At 42.0% G+C, this 17,562-nt stretch overlaps 1 protein-coding gene across 2 annotated transcripts in view; it reads left to right on the top strand.

Moving 5' to 3' along the window:
* The first annotated feature begins 2,761 nt into the window (after positions 1 to 2,761).
* LOC126194986 (stress-induced-phosphoprotein 1) overlaps positions 2,762 to 17,562 on the top strand; it is a 52,104-nt gene continuing 37,303 nt past the window's right edge. Inside the window, exons 1-2 of one of the 2 annotated variants that reach the window (XM_049933402.1) lie at positions 2,762 to 2,876; positions 3,221 to 3,430. In XM_049933402.1, coding sequence (XP_049789359.1) covers positions 2,859 to 2,876; positions 3,221 to 3,430 — 228 coding nt within the window. In that variant the 5' untranslated portion in view covers positions 2,762 to 2,858. Of the gene's footprint in view, positions 3,003 to 3,220; positions 3,431 to 17,562 lie in introns of both variants that reach the window. The other variant, XM_049933403.1, reaches the window with a different exon arrangement.

Raw genomic sequence — 17,562 nt, 5'->3', positions numbered from 1 at the left:
CCAAGACCGTAGGATCCTACGCAGTGCCGTAGGGGACCGCAACCGCCACTTCCCAGCAAATTAGGGACACTGTTGCTCCTGGGGTATCGGCGAGGACCATTCGCAACCGTCTCCATGAAGCTGGGCTACGGTCCCGCACACCGTTAGGCCGTCTTCCGCTCACGCCCCAACATCGTGCAGCCCGCCTCCAGTGGTGTCGCGACAGGCGTGAATGGAGGGACGAATGGAGACGTGTCGTCTTCAGCGATGAGAGTCGCTTCTGCCTTGGTGCCAATGATGGTCGTATGCGTGTTTGGCGCCGTGCAGGTGAGCGCCACAATCAGGACTGCATACGACCGAGGCACACAGGGCCAACACCCGGCATCATGGTGTGGGGAGCGATCTCCTACACTGGCCGTACACCACTGGTGATCGTCGAGGGGACACTGAATAGTGCACGGTACATCCAAACCGTCATCGAACCCATCGTTCTACCATTCCTAGACCGGCAAGGGAACTTGCTGTTCCAACAGGGCAATGCACGTCCGCATGTATCCCGTGCCACCCAACGTGCTCTAGAAGGTGTAAGTCAACTACCCTGGCCAGCAAGATCTCCGGATCTGTCCCCCATTGAGCATATTTGGGACTGGATGAAGCGTCGTCTCACGCGGTCTGCACGTCCAGCACGAACGCTGGTCCAACTGAGACGCCAGGTGGAAATGGCATGGCAAGCCGTTCCACAGGACTACATCCAGCATCTCTACGATCGTCTCCATGGGAGAATAGCAGCCTGCATTGCTGCGAAAGGTGGATATACACTGTACTAGTGCCGACATTGTGCATGCTCTGTTGCCTGTGTCTATGTGCCTGTGGTTCTGTCAGTGTGATCATGTGATGTATCTGACCCCAGGAATGTGTCAATAAAGTTTCCCCTTCCTGGGACAATGAATTCACGGTGTTCTTATTTCAATTTCCAGGAGTGTATGTTGGTGTGTATGGCTTAGTGAAACACAAGTTTTATCGACATATATTAAAAGTTTATTGTTCTCAGCATGCAAAAAGTGCACTGAACACAAAACTTTGTTCTTGCTACTGCAATGCCACTGCATTCCATTAAAAATTTTCATCGATCATTACACCTCCTAAATCGAAGCACAGGTGAGCAGAGAAGGTGAAGAACAGAGGTCTCAGAATACTTAATTTTTTCACTGAGTGCAGCCTGTATTTTTCTAGCTGGCGGATACACTCTTCTGTTGAAGTACCTAAATACAGTTCTATGGACTAACTTTTCGTCAAAATCGTCATTTTATCTACATTTCCGTTTTTATTTCCATTCCTTTCTTAGAGAATCAAAACACACAGACACAGATACAGATTCTGCGAAAGTTACTGCGTTGTTAATAAGGAATACATTCGATTCCGAAACACGACAAGGTTCTTTTGTCGTTTTATGAATGTGTGCAAAATTATATTATTCTTGGTATCCTCACTATCAGTCAGATCAGTAAAAAATTTCAGTGCATCCCACATGACAATTTTTGATTATTTTCTAATCTCTTTTCCCTTTTTACACACGCTAACTGGAGTAGCACTACACATAAGCCCTTGATCCTGCATTTTGCTTACTAACAAACACACGTCAATGCATCGTTCTGCAGAAAACGGAAACCACATGTGAACACATGATACCACACAGAAACACTAAACATTCAGCTGACTGCACTCTTAACAATGTATATGTGCTACAAGGCTATGAGGCGTATGAATTGCAGCACTTACTGCTTGAAGATTGTAGGAGCAGATATGACATTGGGATGTCTAATTTCATGATGGCCACTCTAGTGATAGTCGAGAATGATCAAAGAACGACATCCCTCGTCATGACAGTTTTGATTGTCTTTTGGAAGAGAACTAGTTATTTAATTTCATGTCCCTGAGACCACTTGCATAATAAATTGTAATGATGTGGAACAAGCCACTTTATACTAATATCACAAATTATGGTGTAATCATGCCTACATGCTGATCTTTTACAATTTTTTACTATACTTTAAAACTTATTTACCCCTTTCTAAATAGGGAATTTATAAACAATAACTACAAATAAAGATTAAAAGAAACAAAAGTACAAATTCCACTGCCGTAACACGAGTAATGAGAAAAAATAGGTTGACTTCCAATGTTAGCAGATGACGAGACCGTCCAAAAACTTTCTTGCCGAGAAATCTTGATCTTACAACATGTGACATGACGATTCGCTGTGTGAATATGTCATTTGAAATGCATTACTGAATGTTTTTACATGATGTCATGGCCAAAGTGATTTTTTTTTAAATCTCAGAGTTCCACTTACACTATATGCCCTCAATTAGTTGTTGGATGTACTCAAATACATGTGCACTCTATCCACCAATCCGTTCTCTCCTCTTAATGTTTTTGATTTCAACGAAGGTTGTTTTGACTTTTTTATTTGTTGAAGCAGTCCTTGCGACGATAATTTCTTTTTCGATTTCTTCACATTTTTCCTGTAGCCTTTTCTCTTTGAGTGCCGTGCACTTTCTGTTTATCTCATTCCTAAGGAACTTAAATTGCTGTGTTCCCGTCTTTCCTAGAACATTTTTCTACTTCCTTCTTTTGTCGATCAACTGAAATATTTCTTCTGTTGCCCAAGGTTTCTTCGCAGTTTGCTTTCTACACCTATTAGCATTATAACATTTGAAATTGCGATAACAGACCGCACTATTTTCATATTTATTCATCCTCTTTTATACATCTACGTGTGACGTCAGGAAGAGCTTCAAGTGTTCGTGCAGAGCTTTTCTCTGTCGTCTGGTGAACAGTTTTGGCAGTAGAATCAAAGTGTTTACTGAGAGGATGAGATGCATTTCCAAAGCTGGGTAAGGCACGAAAATACTGAAAATCCATTATCTTTGAGCTGCAGTTGTTTGCTTGACTCGTAGTTCTGGATGTTTCGTTACCTGTGAGAATCGAGTGTTGAGTGTTGTGCAAGTGAAATGGATAAGGTAATTTTTATTTAATAATTAGTTAGGAAAATGTGAATTGGTGAAGAAAGGGAGAAAAACAGTTTGACGTAAGGGTGCTTTTTTTTTTCATGTTAAGCGTAGCAACAGTGCATCATGTGTAGCTGCGTGTCCGGGTGGCGACTGTTGTTTAATTACTTGTTACACTTACTGTATTTACCATCGTTATTTGTAAACTATAGAAAATCGTTTTTGTGTAGGTTAATGCATTGAAGGACAAAGGAAATGCCGCCCTACAAGCGGGCAAGCTCGACGAAGCGATTAAATGTTATACCGATGCAATAGCGCTGGACAAAAACAATCACGTTTTATACAGTAACCGTTCAGCAGCGTATGCAAAAGCAGGAAAGTACTCTCAGGCACTGGAAGATGCGGAAAAAACTGTGGAATTGAAACCTGATTGGGCTAAGGTGAGTCATTATCATAAATACTATTTCTTCGGTTCAAAACTCGTTATTGCTTCGAGTCTTACTTAAAGGTTTAGTCGTTGAAACTAGAAATAGATACTTTAAATAAGAACTGACGCACAAGGTAGTCATTGGTGTGAGAATCTGATGGTGAGAAAAAGATATTACGCTGAACCGATAGCCACCAGATTCTGTTGTAAGCAAGTTAGTGCTATGTCCACAATGATTTAGACATCGACGAGACTTGAACATCAACTCTCCTTTCTTGAGTAATTTAACGTACCGTATGAACGTATGCACATATGACTATGGACGTTCGTGGAAATAACCACTATGATATTGTGAAAACACCACACGCTATGTAGTATTCCTTGCAGGCAGATATAAGTTTAATTTATTATAATCTCTTGTCCTAATGGGTGGAATCAAGTATTCGATAAGTATGATACTATGAAATTAACTCAAAATCGCATCTGTACATTGTACTAAAGCTTCATATCTTGGAGAAAGAACAAACCTCTCAACTGGAGGCAAATACTCCAGTCTTATCACCCATTGAATGCCAAGTCCGCTTATTGAACTTTTTTCTTGGTGTTTTTGTAGTATACTGTACAACTGCCTTCTTTAATGAGAAAATGTAGTCCTACCTCCAGCATTCATAGCAAATAGGTCAGTTTTTAAATGTGGATGTTCACATGTGGTGTGTTTGAAAAAATGTTAATGCCTGACATAGTCAATTTAAATAGGTGCCTTCTAACGCAGGTTTCAGATAAGCCAATGGCTTAGTGTAAGTGTAGAAATGTTAACATTTGAATACTTCCACATTGGCAGTCACTAGCCCCAGTCTTGATTTAGCGTGTGGTTCCCATATCCCTTCCTCCCTTGATTGAGCCGATGGTGCATAGATTAGATTGGAAGGTGTTAGATTGTGAATTGGCTTCGCCAACAAATGTAAATATGGTAATCATCCAATCTGTAGTGTAGCCTGAGGTTTGTTTATTCTACATGTAACATACCTTTCATTGTACATAATTACAACTGGAAGGTTAATTTAGGAAATCTGTATTAGGCCTATGTAATTAATCTCCTTTTATTTTGGTGATATTATGTATATACAAAATATTATACAAAAAATATGAACAATGTCGTGGTGGGGGGGGGGGGGCAACACTGTAACTTTTATTGCCCAACCTCCATTAATAAATCTGAATACTACTTTCCAGAACACACCAATAAGAGATAGGGCATCCCTGCACATGGCAAACAACTTTCTAAATCTATAAGGAGTATTATTATTTGATTGGTTGGAGAGTAGAGGGACTAAACTGCAGGGTCATCAGTCTCAAGCAGTATTATGATTTGCCCCGTGTAATAGTGTAATTTCGTGCCATGGCCCTTTCATTCAGTATTAATTAACTGTATCACATTTGGCTCCTGCAGAAGCTATAAGAGCATCAATCATGCTCTAACAACTTTGGAATACTGTGTACTCACTGACTATGCAGACAACAGTACAAGCAAACTCAGCTCTAATTGTGTTTAAAAATATTAAATAGATTTTAAGTGACATAACAAGCAAGTAATAGAATATTATCTTGTGTTAGTGATCAGTTTCTTGTACAATTACAGCCTGTGGAAAAGTTATTTTTCCCATACAGTAGTGGCAAGGTGTGTCAGAATATGCATTTGCTGATCAAAATGCCAATTAGTTAGCAATTACAAGGCAAGTAGCAAACTAAAGTTTGATGTAGTGTCCCTTGTATTCTCACATGAGTGGCCAGAAACTAGTGATGACTAGTGTCCATTATAAGGAAAGAAAGTAAAGGAGAGGGGTCACATTTAAACTATGGGCACCTTTCAGCAGTTAGAATTGCCCACCACTGATATCGATGTTAATGGCCATACAGTAAACAATCAAGTTCCACAACAGGACAATAGATTCCAGTCCATTGCTGTCCTAAGAGGAATGCTGTTTAATTAATACTTCAAGGTGTGAAAAGCAAAAGCTCAGTTCTATTTTCTACATCTACATTTATACTCCGCAAGCCACCCAACGGTGTGTGGCGGAGGGCAGGCAGGCAATTTTCTGTTAATGTTAATGGAGGTAAATTATATTTACTCAATTAATTAATTGTATGCATCTAACTATTCCATAAACCACCTGAAAAACTTTTTTTAGTAACAGGTTTAACATTGTCTGCGCATAGGACAGATTTTTAATATACCCTTGGGGATAGATTTCAATGTTGTTGAGGGAATATAGCCTACCTACAGCCCATCTAGGCTAAATAATTTATTTAGCTGTATTGTATTACGTTATGGAATAATACATACAAGACTTGGATAATATCTAGTGAATGTGAGCAAAGAAGAGTGTCAAATTGGAGGAAGTGAGGGGGAAAAATTGCAAAGGCCTTGAAAGAAATGAAACATATCATGTCTCGTAGACGTGCTGCAGATCTAGTTAGGGTGTACTATTGTGCTTTGGCAGGTTAAGAAATGTAAGCCAGTGGGTATTAAACTGAGCAAGGTGGCGCAGTGGTTAGCACACTGGACTTGCATATGGGAGGACGACGGTTCAATCCCGCGTCCGGCCATCCTGATTTAGGTTTTCTGTGATTTCCCTAAATCGCTCCAGGCAAATGCCGGGATGGTTCCTTTGAAAGGGCTCGGCCGACTTCCTTCCCCATCCTTCCCTAATCCGATGAGACCGATGACCTCGCTGTCTGGTCTCCTCCCCCAAACAGCCCAACCCCCAGTGGGTATTAAGCTTAGTGACAGTAATCACCCTAATACCACCATAGCGTTATCATTGTGTATAAGTAAAGTTATCACCAAGGTGAAATGTAAGCTTTGATTACATTATTAAAAATTATGAACTGACTTACAAAGATGACAACTTACACACATACACAAATAGCTGGACGTAAACGTACAGAGTACTTGATGTAAATAAAGTAGCTGGAATTAACTAGGTTGACGATTTCATGAGCTGGTATCAGCAGCTCGCATCATGAAAACCCAAAAACACTGGAAAATAAAGAGCAACAGCTTTTAATCAAGCAAATGCCGCTGAATTATTTACTGGGACATTAGGGAAGTCTCTGATTCCACCCATCTTTGACACATGATGTCATCAATATGGTGGAAAGCCTACTTCCAAAATGGAGACAATATTGTCACTACATACACGTGCCAACTAATGTGAACAGAAATAAAAATGACACAAGAACATCCAACTCCAACAATAGAATGAAACTAAAGGGGCAACTGCGGCAAATAGGAGGCTTAGGGCAGGGAAAAGCTAAATATATAACAATACAAAACATCACACCAATAAAAATTAGACTCAGTTTAATACAATGCTACAGCCACAAAACCAGCAGGAATTGTGTACACTTAACTCAACCTATATAGTTCAAACTGAGCCCACAATACCAAAAAGCCATCTGCAATTCTGTAAAGTGGATTGGATATTTCCCTTGACCTTTACTGATCAAACAAAGCCCTCAACATCAAAAAGCCAACACCTAGAACTACGAAAAGTGAAATTTGTTATTTTACTATATAGCTCAAACACAGCTGTTGATACCTACTGGCAAACCACAAATAAAAAAATCACAACCCCATACTTTACACACCTACATAACTCACAAAACACCGCTGAAACCAAACCTCAACAATTTGAAAATCCAAAAAACTCCATATTCAGTAGATCAATTAAACCACAACTGAAATACCATAAATATAACAGACAAAACATCAGATTTACTATTGAATAAAACCAAAGCTAGAGTTACTTACCAACAAAAGTCTCCAACAAAATCACGTAGTTTTGCTACAATACCCCCCTCCCCCCCTTACACACACCAACTAATTACACCTAACAAAAATGCCACACTCACATAAACAAAAGGGGGGAAAAAATAACTCACTGAAAACAAAGCAAGCACTTCCAAAATCACGTTACAGCACTGATTACTCAGGCTCAAATAAACTCAAATTACCACAGTGATAACAAAGACTCAAATGAACCCAATACCACATGTCAACAGTCACCACCAGATGGTGCCATTAAATACAGCACCACGATGTCTACAAGCACGAACCAACTCAAGAACACGGCACTGTAGCGACATCACACACACCACCACCATTGTGTCACGGGTCAAAGCAGATGAGTGAAATCAGACACTTCCAAAGTGGAAGATACCAATCCATGACACAAAACCAGAGCAAATCAAACCATCACTGCCCAGTGACAATATCCTGCCACTCCAGCCAGGTTAAGGGTTGCTGCCATTAGAAAAATACTAACAGGCTCATTTATATGTCCCACCCCCCTCCCCTCCCAAATCAGACCATCACTCCCAAATACTCATGATAAAGAGACGGAGACAACTTGCAGCACAACAATAGCACAATGGTCTGCCATCAATGGTATCTGTTGCCAGTGGCCACATGTTGTCACCTGAAATGAAATCTGCATGCAGTCAACTTTTTGACTCCGCTCTGCTGGGCAGTGTGTTGGACGATTACCTTTTGTTATCAGCCATTTTCCTGGTGGGCCACAAGTTCAAGCCTGAGCTGGCTTGCTGTACTGTTGCTGTCCCCAACCTGTACAGGCGTACATTGTTGCTGACAACTGCCCGGGTCGTGCACATCCACCATCATCTTCAATTATGCTGGACATCATGGCTTAAACACCATATATCCTGGAGTGTTGTAGATGCGGCCACAGATCAGCCGAGCCATGCACAGTGGCCACAGTCGTCCAGCACCAATAGAGCAGGGCTTGCATCATGCTTCCCCAGTTGCTTGAATGCCAACAACAAGCATTACCAGCCGGACAGGCAAAAGGCTGACACGCCATGCTTTCGCAACCATCTTTGTCGCCATCTTCAATAACCTGCTCTCAGACTACAGCCCCATCCCTTTAATTGGCATGAGTAAAGAACTAATATAACAGGGGTTGTTTTACTGACAGATCACCAAATTGTTCCACCCCCACATTCAGGCAGCACTCCGCCCTGATTTGGTATCAGCCAGTTCAGCCATCACTGAAGGGGTCACATCCCAACCCCTACACAACTAAATGTGTTCTATTGATGTAATAATTGTATGTTGTTGTTGTTGTGGTCTTCAGTCCTGAGACTGGTTTGATGCAGCTCTCCATACAGTAAAGCTGCATGTCCTCGGGAAAAATTACGGCTGTAGTTTCCCCTTGCTTTCAGCCGTTCGCAGTACCAGCACAGCAAAGCCGTTTTGGTTGATGTTACAAGGCCAGATCAGTCAATCATCCAGACTGTTGGCCCTGCAACTACTGAAAAGGCTGCTGCCCCTCTTCAGGAACCACATGTTTGTCTGGCCTCTCAACAGATACCCCTCCGTTGTGGTTGTACCTACGGTACGGCCATCTGTATCGCTGAGGCACGCAAGCCTCCCCACCAACGGCAAGGTCCATGGTATCTGTTGCCAGTGGCCACAGGTTGTCACCTGAAATGAAATCTGCATGCAGTCAACTTTTTGATTCCGCTCCGCTGGGCAATGTGTTGGACGATTACCTTTTGTTATCAGCCATTTTCCTGGTGGGCCACAAGTTCAAGCCTGAGCTGGCTTGCTGTACTGTTGCTGTCCCCAACCTGTACATATGTGTCATCTAATGACACATATGAAGAAAATTACAGGTGAAGCTGGGAAAAAGAAAAGCAACACACGCAGAAATTGAATGGTGGCATTAATTTTACTTTCTAATGTAAGTTTCTTTTTTCTTCGACTAGTGTTACAAATAGACTCCCTTCCATCCTGCAAACTCCACAGCTTCTCAAACATTTGTTTATAGTCCTTAAACCACCATCATGTAACTCCGTATTTTTACTGCCAGGTTTATGTCAGAAAAGAGCTTTGGAAGATCGATCTGATATAATGGTAACTTTTCTAGAAGCCTCAGTTAATTTTAGTTCTTTTTTCTGATTTCATTTATTTTGTATCAGTTCTCCAGTTTTTCCACTCTTTTAAAGGATTCCTGTTTCTTTTCTTCTTTTGAGTATTGTTGATGATTTCCCTCTTTTGTCACCTATTTTCATTTTTTGTTGCTGCCTTTGGGAAAAGGTCAGACATCGTCACATTCAGGTGGTGCCTTCCTCTTGTACTTACTTAAAGCTCTTTTCTTTTTCTATTCTGGGCCTAGGACTACAGCTCAAAATGCTGGATTTTCTTTGCTTGTGCTAGGTTAATGATCTGTTGTGCAGTTCACTTCAACATGCAAAGAATCAACTACAATATCCAGTTTGTGAATTCAGTTGTACATGAAATCATTGGAATAAATAGCTTGTGCAGCTGTTTATTAAAAAAAAAAAAACTTCTGTTGTTTGACCACTGAAAGGTAACCCATCCCTTTTGAAATGTACTCCGCAGTAGTTGCACGTCATCAAAAACATTTTTGAACTTAAATGTAAAATTTTACCTACTATTTACTACAGTAACAAATAGTGCTAATTACAACAACAAAAATGTCATGTTTCATAGGAACAAATTAATAGCTAACATCTCTTGAAGTACATCCCTCTTTCCTAAATCATCGGCTACTTGTTCACTTAAGAAGTCAAATTTTTCTTCGTAATGTGGTGCTTGATAGTCCTAGTACTGAAAATATGCAAGGAACTGTAGGCATAATCTGTATCACTTCACGCAGGGGGGCTACCTTCAATCTCGGATGTTATTGAATTTAGCATATGTAAAATTCAGGATTAAGTAAGACACGTGCCCCCCCCCCCCCCCCCCCCCCAAAAAAATCCTGTCCCGAGATACAGGCCTCCAAAAGATGACACTGTGAACACCATTTTGAAGATGCGAATTTCGGAAACATTTTTAAAATGCTCTAGCTCTGTAATAGTTCTAGATATTTCGTGAGAGAGTTTTCTTATTTGGAACATAACTGATTTATGATTACAATGGTATCCTCAGTTTGGACATATCTGTCAAAGTTCTTTTACTGTCACTTTTTGAATTTTCTTTTATATTTTACAGAAAAAAAATATTTTCAATAATGCTAATCCAGAAAACTTAGATTTTTCCTGTTGATTAGTATCATGTAAAGAAGAGGTACCACATTTGAGTTGGATAGGAATTTTTTGTAATGTATGGCTTCACTGAAGTTGTTTCTTGCTAATTTGTTTGTTACAATGTGTGTTTCTATTGTCATTGTTGCAAATATTGCTTAAACTTTGTTGTCTGTTTCTTTGTTGTGGTTGTACATTGCAGGTTTCTGTTCTGTAGTTGTTCAGTGCTAATTTGTTCACTGAAAAGGCTTCTAAGAGATCTGAGATCATTCAGTGAGTTCTGTACTTTCATGAGGAATTTGCCAGTTGACACAGTTGCAGTGTGTTTTTTGAAAAGGACTGTTTGAAATGTCTTGTAATTGGGGTTGCAGGAGAGTGAAGTGTGCTTGACTACACATGACATAAAAAAAGACTTTGCTCAGGTTCGGAATAAGTGTTCTCATTTGAAGACTCTGTTTCAAAGTGAGGCTGTTTCCAGTGATGACTTTTTGTGTTCTAAATATTTTGACAGAATCAGAATAACAACAATGATGGTATAACAACAAGGTGAAGCCTCCCATGGTGCAGATAATGCAGATTTTGCATCAATAGAGGAAGAATTAAATACCTGGAATCAGTCAGTTACAGAGATCGGTGTTAGTCCTGTTACGAAACCGTGGCCAGTGAATTCAAGTCATAAACTCTATGCATCAAGAAAGCATAGAAAAATTACTAAAGGTATTGATGAATACACCACATCAAAACTGACCACACTCTTCAAAGTAGAAATTCCATCTTCAGAAGAAAATGAACCAAAGCACTCTTTAACCTCTTGCCAGGAATTTTTCAGAAATATCAATTCAGCTGTTGAATATTGTGAATCCTACAGTGAAAAGGTGAAAGTTTTAACTATTATTCCACAGACATTTTCAAAGAAAAAGGAGTCTTTGGAAGACCAGATCCCTATTATGGTCATCCTGTAGAAGCACTTTTAAGTTCAAATAGTGCAGCCATTTTATCTGGAAGATAAATGGAACTGTTCTCACCAGAGTGCCAACAAAAAAGACACTATAACTGTAAAAGTTGAAGGTCAAAAAGTTGTGAAAGTGAAGAGGTACATGACTCGCAGTATTAAAAGAAACTTTTGCAATTTAGAAGAGCAACTGTACAACTTCACATATTGGAAGATCAACGTTTTATGCACTACGACCTAAGTGGGTAGTTCCACAGATGTATGTTTATGTGTGTACTGCACGAATTTTGAGCTTTGTGTGCAAGCTTAGAACAACTTACTGGAGCATGTGACATGTGACACCTTGGTTGGGCATGTCAAGTCATTAGCAGTCTGTGACGTAAAGCGAGAGGCTTGCTTGTTTTATGAATGTGGTGACTGCCCTGGAAAGGGAGGACTGTCTTTAGACACTTGGCCTGGAAGACATAGCAGATAACTCTACAGAAATTACATATGCGACATGGGAGGAAAATAAACTAATTAAGAAAACTGTTGCCTTTGACAGTTTCATTGATGAACTTGGTAAATGATCTGTGAAAGCAGTAACACACCAGACTCTGAAGAAATTGCCACAACACAAATTGCAGAAGTGGAAAGGTGTTTACAGACTGAAGACCTATTTTTAGTGCTTCACTGTGATTTTGCTGAGAACTGGACTGTAATTCTTCCACAAAAAGTACAAGGATGTCTTGTAGTAATGACCAGGATTCAATTTTTACAGTGGTGACATATTTTCAAAACAAGACCACAACTGTTGCAGTTATAAGTGATGACACAGGATGTGACTCAGCACATGCTTTGCTAGTAATGTGCAAAATTCTTCAACCACAAAAGGGGCAGAGATGATCATCATTATTTCTTATGGTGCTCCTAGTCATTTTAAAAATCGTTGCCAGCTGTTTTGAAGTGAGTGAGTTGCTTGTGCCAACTGACTAGGGTACACAGTGCTACTGTTGTGGGAAGGGCCTTGTGATGGTGTAGGAGGCCTACTGAAGCACCATGCTACAAAACATAATCTTTCCAGGCAAATTCCGCTGTGATTCAGAATGCTGAGGATTTTACGTGATAGGTGAAATGTTACACATGCACAGCCCTCATTCATTTGTCCAAAGAGGAAATCGAAAAATTCTTTGAGCAGATAAAAGAAGAATGGTCCAAACAAACTACTACTGTGACAGAAATTCAGAAGACACGTTTTTGGACTCAGTGACGGGGGAGCTCATAGTAAGTCTTTGGAGCTTTCACATACATTTTGGAACCATTTAAAATGCTTGAAAAATGTGTCTCTTACTCATCTTTCAAATCTAAAATTGTGTTAAATAAGGCTAGGTTTTGATTTTTATGATCCTGTTACGTGATAATGTGGTAAAAACTTCAGCTTGTAAAACCTGTTCAACCTAAAAGTGGAAGCTCTCCTTTTCAGGGAATGCAGAACTATATGGTGCTAATCAACAGAAAAAAAGATCAAAATTTTATGGATTGAATTTTTGGAAAAAAAATTCCATAAATTATAAAAAAAGAGTTCAGAAAGCTGTAGTAAAAGAACTTTGACAGATAAGTCCAAATGGAGGATTTCTTTGTAATCATAAAGCAATAGTCTTTTAAATTAAAATAAATAAATAAATATCTAGAACTGTTCCAGAGATACAGCATTTTAAAATTTTTTCCAAAATTCACATCTTCAAAATGGTATACGCAGTGTCATCTTTGGAGGGCTGTATCTTGGAGCAGAAATTTTTTGGAAAAAACAAAAAATACTTGTTTCTTACTTAGTCCTTCATTTTAACATTTATATAAACTACAATTGTAATAGAATTAAAAAATGTATGGTACTCCACTAACTGTTATTTTTTTGTTCAGATTTCTCCTCAGGGGCTTAGGAATGTTTTGCTGGGAATGGGCTTGGTGACCGCGGGGTTCCTGAGCTGGGGACTGGTAAGCACCGCCAGCCCCCGGTCACGGTAAGCTCTGGGCATGCTTCAGTGACCACCGTGCGGCAGTGGACCATTGTGTGTCAAAGGGAACGGGGATCTTGGCTTGACGGCACATCGCCCCTTTTCCCCCCTCATCCTTGAAGGGACAAGGCTTCAGTGAAAGCCTCACAACATTCAGGTCAAAAGTTGTCCCGAGCACCGTCAGACTGATCTGACTGATGAGGAGAATATCGAGGAATTAGAGGCCTTGGTTCCAGGCAGCTCCTCCACTTCCCCTCATTCATCAAGTGCTTCTCCTCCCCAGTGCAAGAATAGGGGTAAATTAAAACCACACCGATGACATGGCTTCCATACTACAGTGGAACATGAACGGGTTCAGGACTCATGTGGAGGAACTGAAACTCGTAGCACAGGCATGTCCCTTGTGCTTTTGGCTCTGAGCACTATGGGACTTAACATCTATGGTCATCAGTCCCTTGTGCTTTTGTTTACAAGAAACACATTTTAAAGATACAGGTGTCTCTGTGCTACAGGGATATATGCTATGTACTGCAATGATGATCTATCAGGGGAAAGGGCCAAGTGAGGTGTCGCAGTGTTTGTCACTAATACGCACCACTCCTCTGTTCTCCCATTGGCTACTGACCTGCAACCAGGTGCAGTTCAAATTCGTGTGTGTCGAAGGATCACTGTTTGCTCACTGTATGTACCTCCAGAAGATGCGCTAGACTCAGAGGCTCTCATGGATCTTACCGCACAACTTCCGCGACCATTCCTCCTCCTGGGAGACTTCAATGCCCATCATGTCCTGTGGGGTTTGACCAATACTTGCTCTCGGGGACAGGTTTTGGAGGGTCTCATGACATCTCACAAGCTGTGCGTCCTCAACACAGGTACCCGCACACATTTCTCTACTGCTGCTGGGTCATCATCAGCCATCGACCCCCCCCCCCCCCCCCCCGGTCTCTCTCTCTCTCTCTCTCTCTCTCTCTCTCTCCCTCCAACCATCCCTCCCTCCCCCTCTCCCCCTCCCACCCTCGCAGACTCTGTTCAGTGGGAGGTCATTGATGACCTTCCTTCCAGTGAACACCTCCCAAACTGCCTTCACTTACTAAATGGCCCACCACCTGACATTAAGCCCCCAAAATGGATGGTCAGCAGGGCTAACTGGATGAGTTTCAGCCAGCTGGCTGTGTTCGAACACTGCAATAGCATCCAAGGATGGGTGGACCACATCACACAAGTGATCCTTCGTGCTGCTGACTCCTCCATCCCGCAGTCCGTAGCTCATCTTAGGAAATGGCCAGGACCTCAGTGGACAGATGGGTGTCATTTCGCGATCTGGAAAAGGCGTGCGGCTCTTCCAAATATTAAATGCTGAACGACAGCAGATAACCTTAGGACCTTTAGAGTCACGAGGGCCAAGGCTCAACACATCGTTAGGGAGAGTAAGAAAAGATTATGGCAAGCTTTCCTGGACTCCATCAATCTTTCCACTTCTTGTATAAAAGTATGGGAAGCCATCTGGAGGGTTACTGGTAAATACTGCCCATTTACCGATAGCAGCAGTGCTGGAACACGTGCCTCCAAGCAACACCCAGAGACATTTCTCAGATGCTGGTCAAACATTTTGCACAAACTACTGCCAATACAAGCCAGGATCTGGTTGTTTCTTCGCTGTTGTGCGACTATAGAGAGGGAAAAGTTGGACTTCAGGCCCAACAGTTCTGAGGCATAAAACTCCCCATTCTCCATGTGGGAGCACGAATTGGCAGTGACTGAGATTCGTGACACTGCCCCTGGTCACAACCAAATCCGGTACTGCATGCTTCGACATTTGCCAGTGGCATCAAAGGGAACCCTCCTCGAATGTTTTAATCTAATATGGCAGATAGGCAACTTCCCCTACTTGTGGAGGGAGGCATTTCTGATCCCTCTCCTCAAACCTGGAAAGGATTGCACATGTCCCAGTAGTTAACGGAGTATTGCTTTAACAAGCTTTGTAGGAAAGACCCTGGAGGAAATGGTTAACTATCTTCTGGTCTGGTTGTTAGAGACCAGGCAACTCCTTAGCCGCTCTCAGTGTGGATTTCGAAGATTTCGGTTCACTGTCGACACACTGCCCCTCCTAGAGGCGGCTATTCAGCAGGCTTTCCTCTGTAAGCATCACTGTATTGGCATCAGGTGGGGCTTTCGTGACCACCTCATCATCTTCATACAGTCTTTTGTGTCTCAGCGGTTTTGTAGGACCTGAGTTGATAGCACGCTGTCTGATCTATTTGCGCAGGAGAACGGTGTTCCTCAGGGCTGTGTTTTGTGTTACCCTCTTTGCCAGAGTCGTCAACAGTATCACATCTCCGGTAAGAAGTTCTGTACAGTGCTTCATATTTATAGACGATTTTGCTGTTTTCTGTTCTTCCACCAGTGTTGCAGCGGCGGGCCATCAGTTGCATTTCACAGTGCAGCAGTTAGAGTGAGCTGCAAATGTGGATTTTCAGTTTTCTGCAGATAAGTGTGCATGTGTTCTTTTTAATTGTTCTTGTCGTCTTCTTAATTTGCCTTCCTTGAATATGGGAGACGCAATCCTACAATTTAGGGAGACAGTGCAGTTTCTGGGCTTCATCTTTGCCTCCCGATTGTCGTGGTTACCACACCTGCGAGATCTGAAAGCCAGAGACCTGAAGCCACTGAACATCATCAAGTGCCTTAGCCACAGGTCTTGGAGTGGACAGGGTGCGTGTCCTTCAGTTTTATTGGGCTTTTGTGTGTTTGCGACTGGACTATAGTTGCACGGTGTATGGGTCAACGAGGCCATCTTACTTGCAGATCATTGACACTGTCCACCCACGAGGGGATTCGGTTGGCCACGGGTGCTTATCAGACCAGTCTCATATCTAGTATCTGTGCTGAGGTGGAGGAACTGCCACTTACCATCTGGCACCAGCTCCTCATGGTGTGTTACACATGTAAGTTCCTTGCAGCTCCAACTTCACCCGCACACCATACTGTTGCTTGTCTACCTCTGTAATGCCTTTTTTCCAACTGTCCACGAGCCACGATGCCATGTGGGATCCGTGTGCAGTGTTTGCTGGAGTCACTCGGTGTGGAACCAGTACGACCCCAAATCCAGGGTTTTAACCGCCTGCTGTCCTGGTTACTGGAGAGGCCCAGAGTGATTTTAGCTTTGGTGCAGTACGAGAGAGAGAGCACTCCTGCTTCCATTTGTAATGTGATATTCTGATATTTTATCTGAGTACCACAACCATGTAACTGTTTTTACAGATGGGTCTAAGCAGGGGGACTCTGTTGGTTGCTCTCTCGTTTTCCCGGGTCATATCGTCAAGGTCAGACTGCCTCCAGAATTTACCATCTTCAATGTAGTATTGTGTGCTATCTTGGAGCAGATGAGACGTTCTCCCAGTGTTAGGTTTCTCATCTGCTCAGGTTCTCTGAGCACCCTTTAATCTCTCGAACGTTTGTACCCAGCAGATACAGTAACCCAGAATATCCAGCATGCCCTCCTACAACTACGACGACTGGGGAAGGAGGTGTCTTTCTGCTGGGTACCTGGGCACTTTGGAACTGCAGGGAATGAAAGGTTGGATCGAGCAACCAAGGAGGCGCTTTGCGATCCCCTGGTATTTGGGTGTGCTATCCCCCTGCATGCTATCAGCTCGCTGTTGAGGTACAAAGTCATATGTCGATGGGAAGACAAGTGGCTGGCAGTGACTGATACCAAGCTCTGTGTCATAAAGCTCACAACTCGGCCGTGGAGTACTTCTTTCCAGCCACATTGGCGCGGCGAGGCTCTTCTTACTCCTCCTCACATGGGTCACAGCCCTATGACACACGATTCTTACTCTGGTGAGAGGACCCTCCAATGTGTGGTGCTTGTGGCATGCAGATCACGGTGCAACACATTTTAATGGTTTGCATTTTATATGCTGACGAGCAGATTGTGCCGGATTTGCCAGCGAATCTGCTTTCTATTTTATGAATGTGGTTAGGATTTTAAAGTTTTGTGAATTGTCCAATGTTTTTAACAAGATTTCTTGGAGATGTTCTTAATGTGTCAAAGGGTGGCTGGCTTATCGTAGATTTTTGTAAGTATTTAGCCAGTCACATTTCCCTGTGCTTTTCTTTTAGTTC

The sequence above is a fragment of the Schistocerca nitens genome, chromosome 7 (genome assembly GCF_023898315.1).
Source record: "Schistocerca nitens isolate TAMUIC-IGC-003100 chromosome 7, iqSchNite1.1, whole genome shotgun sequence".
NCBI lineage: Eukaryota > Metazoa > Arthropoda > Insecta > Orthoptera > Acrididae > Schistocerca > Schistocerca nitens.
The sequence above is the reverse complement of the archived record's forward strand: the minus strand, read 5'-3'. Positions and strand labels throughout refer to the sequence as shown.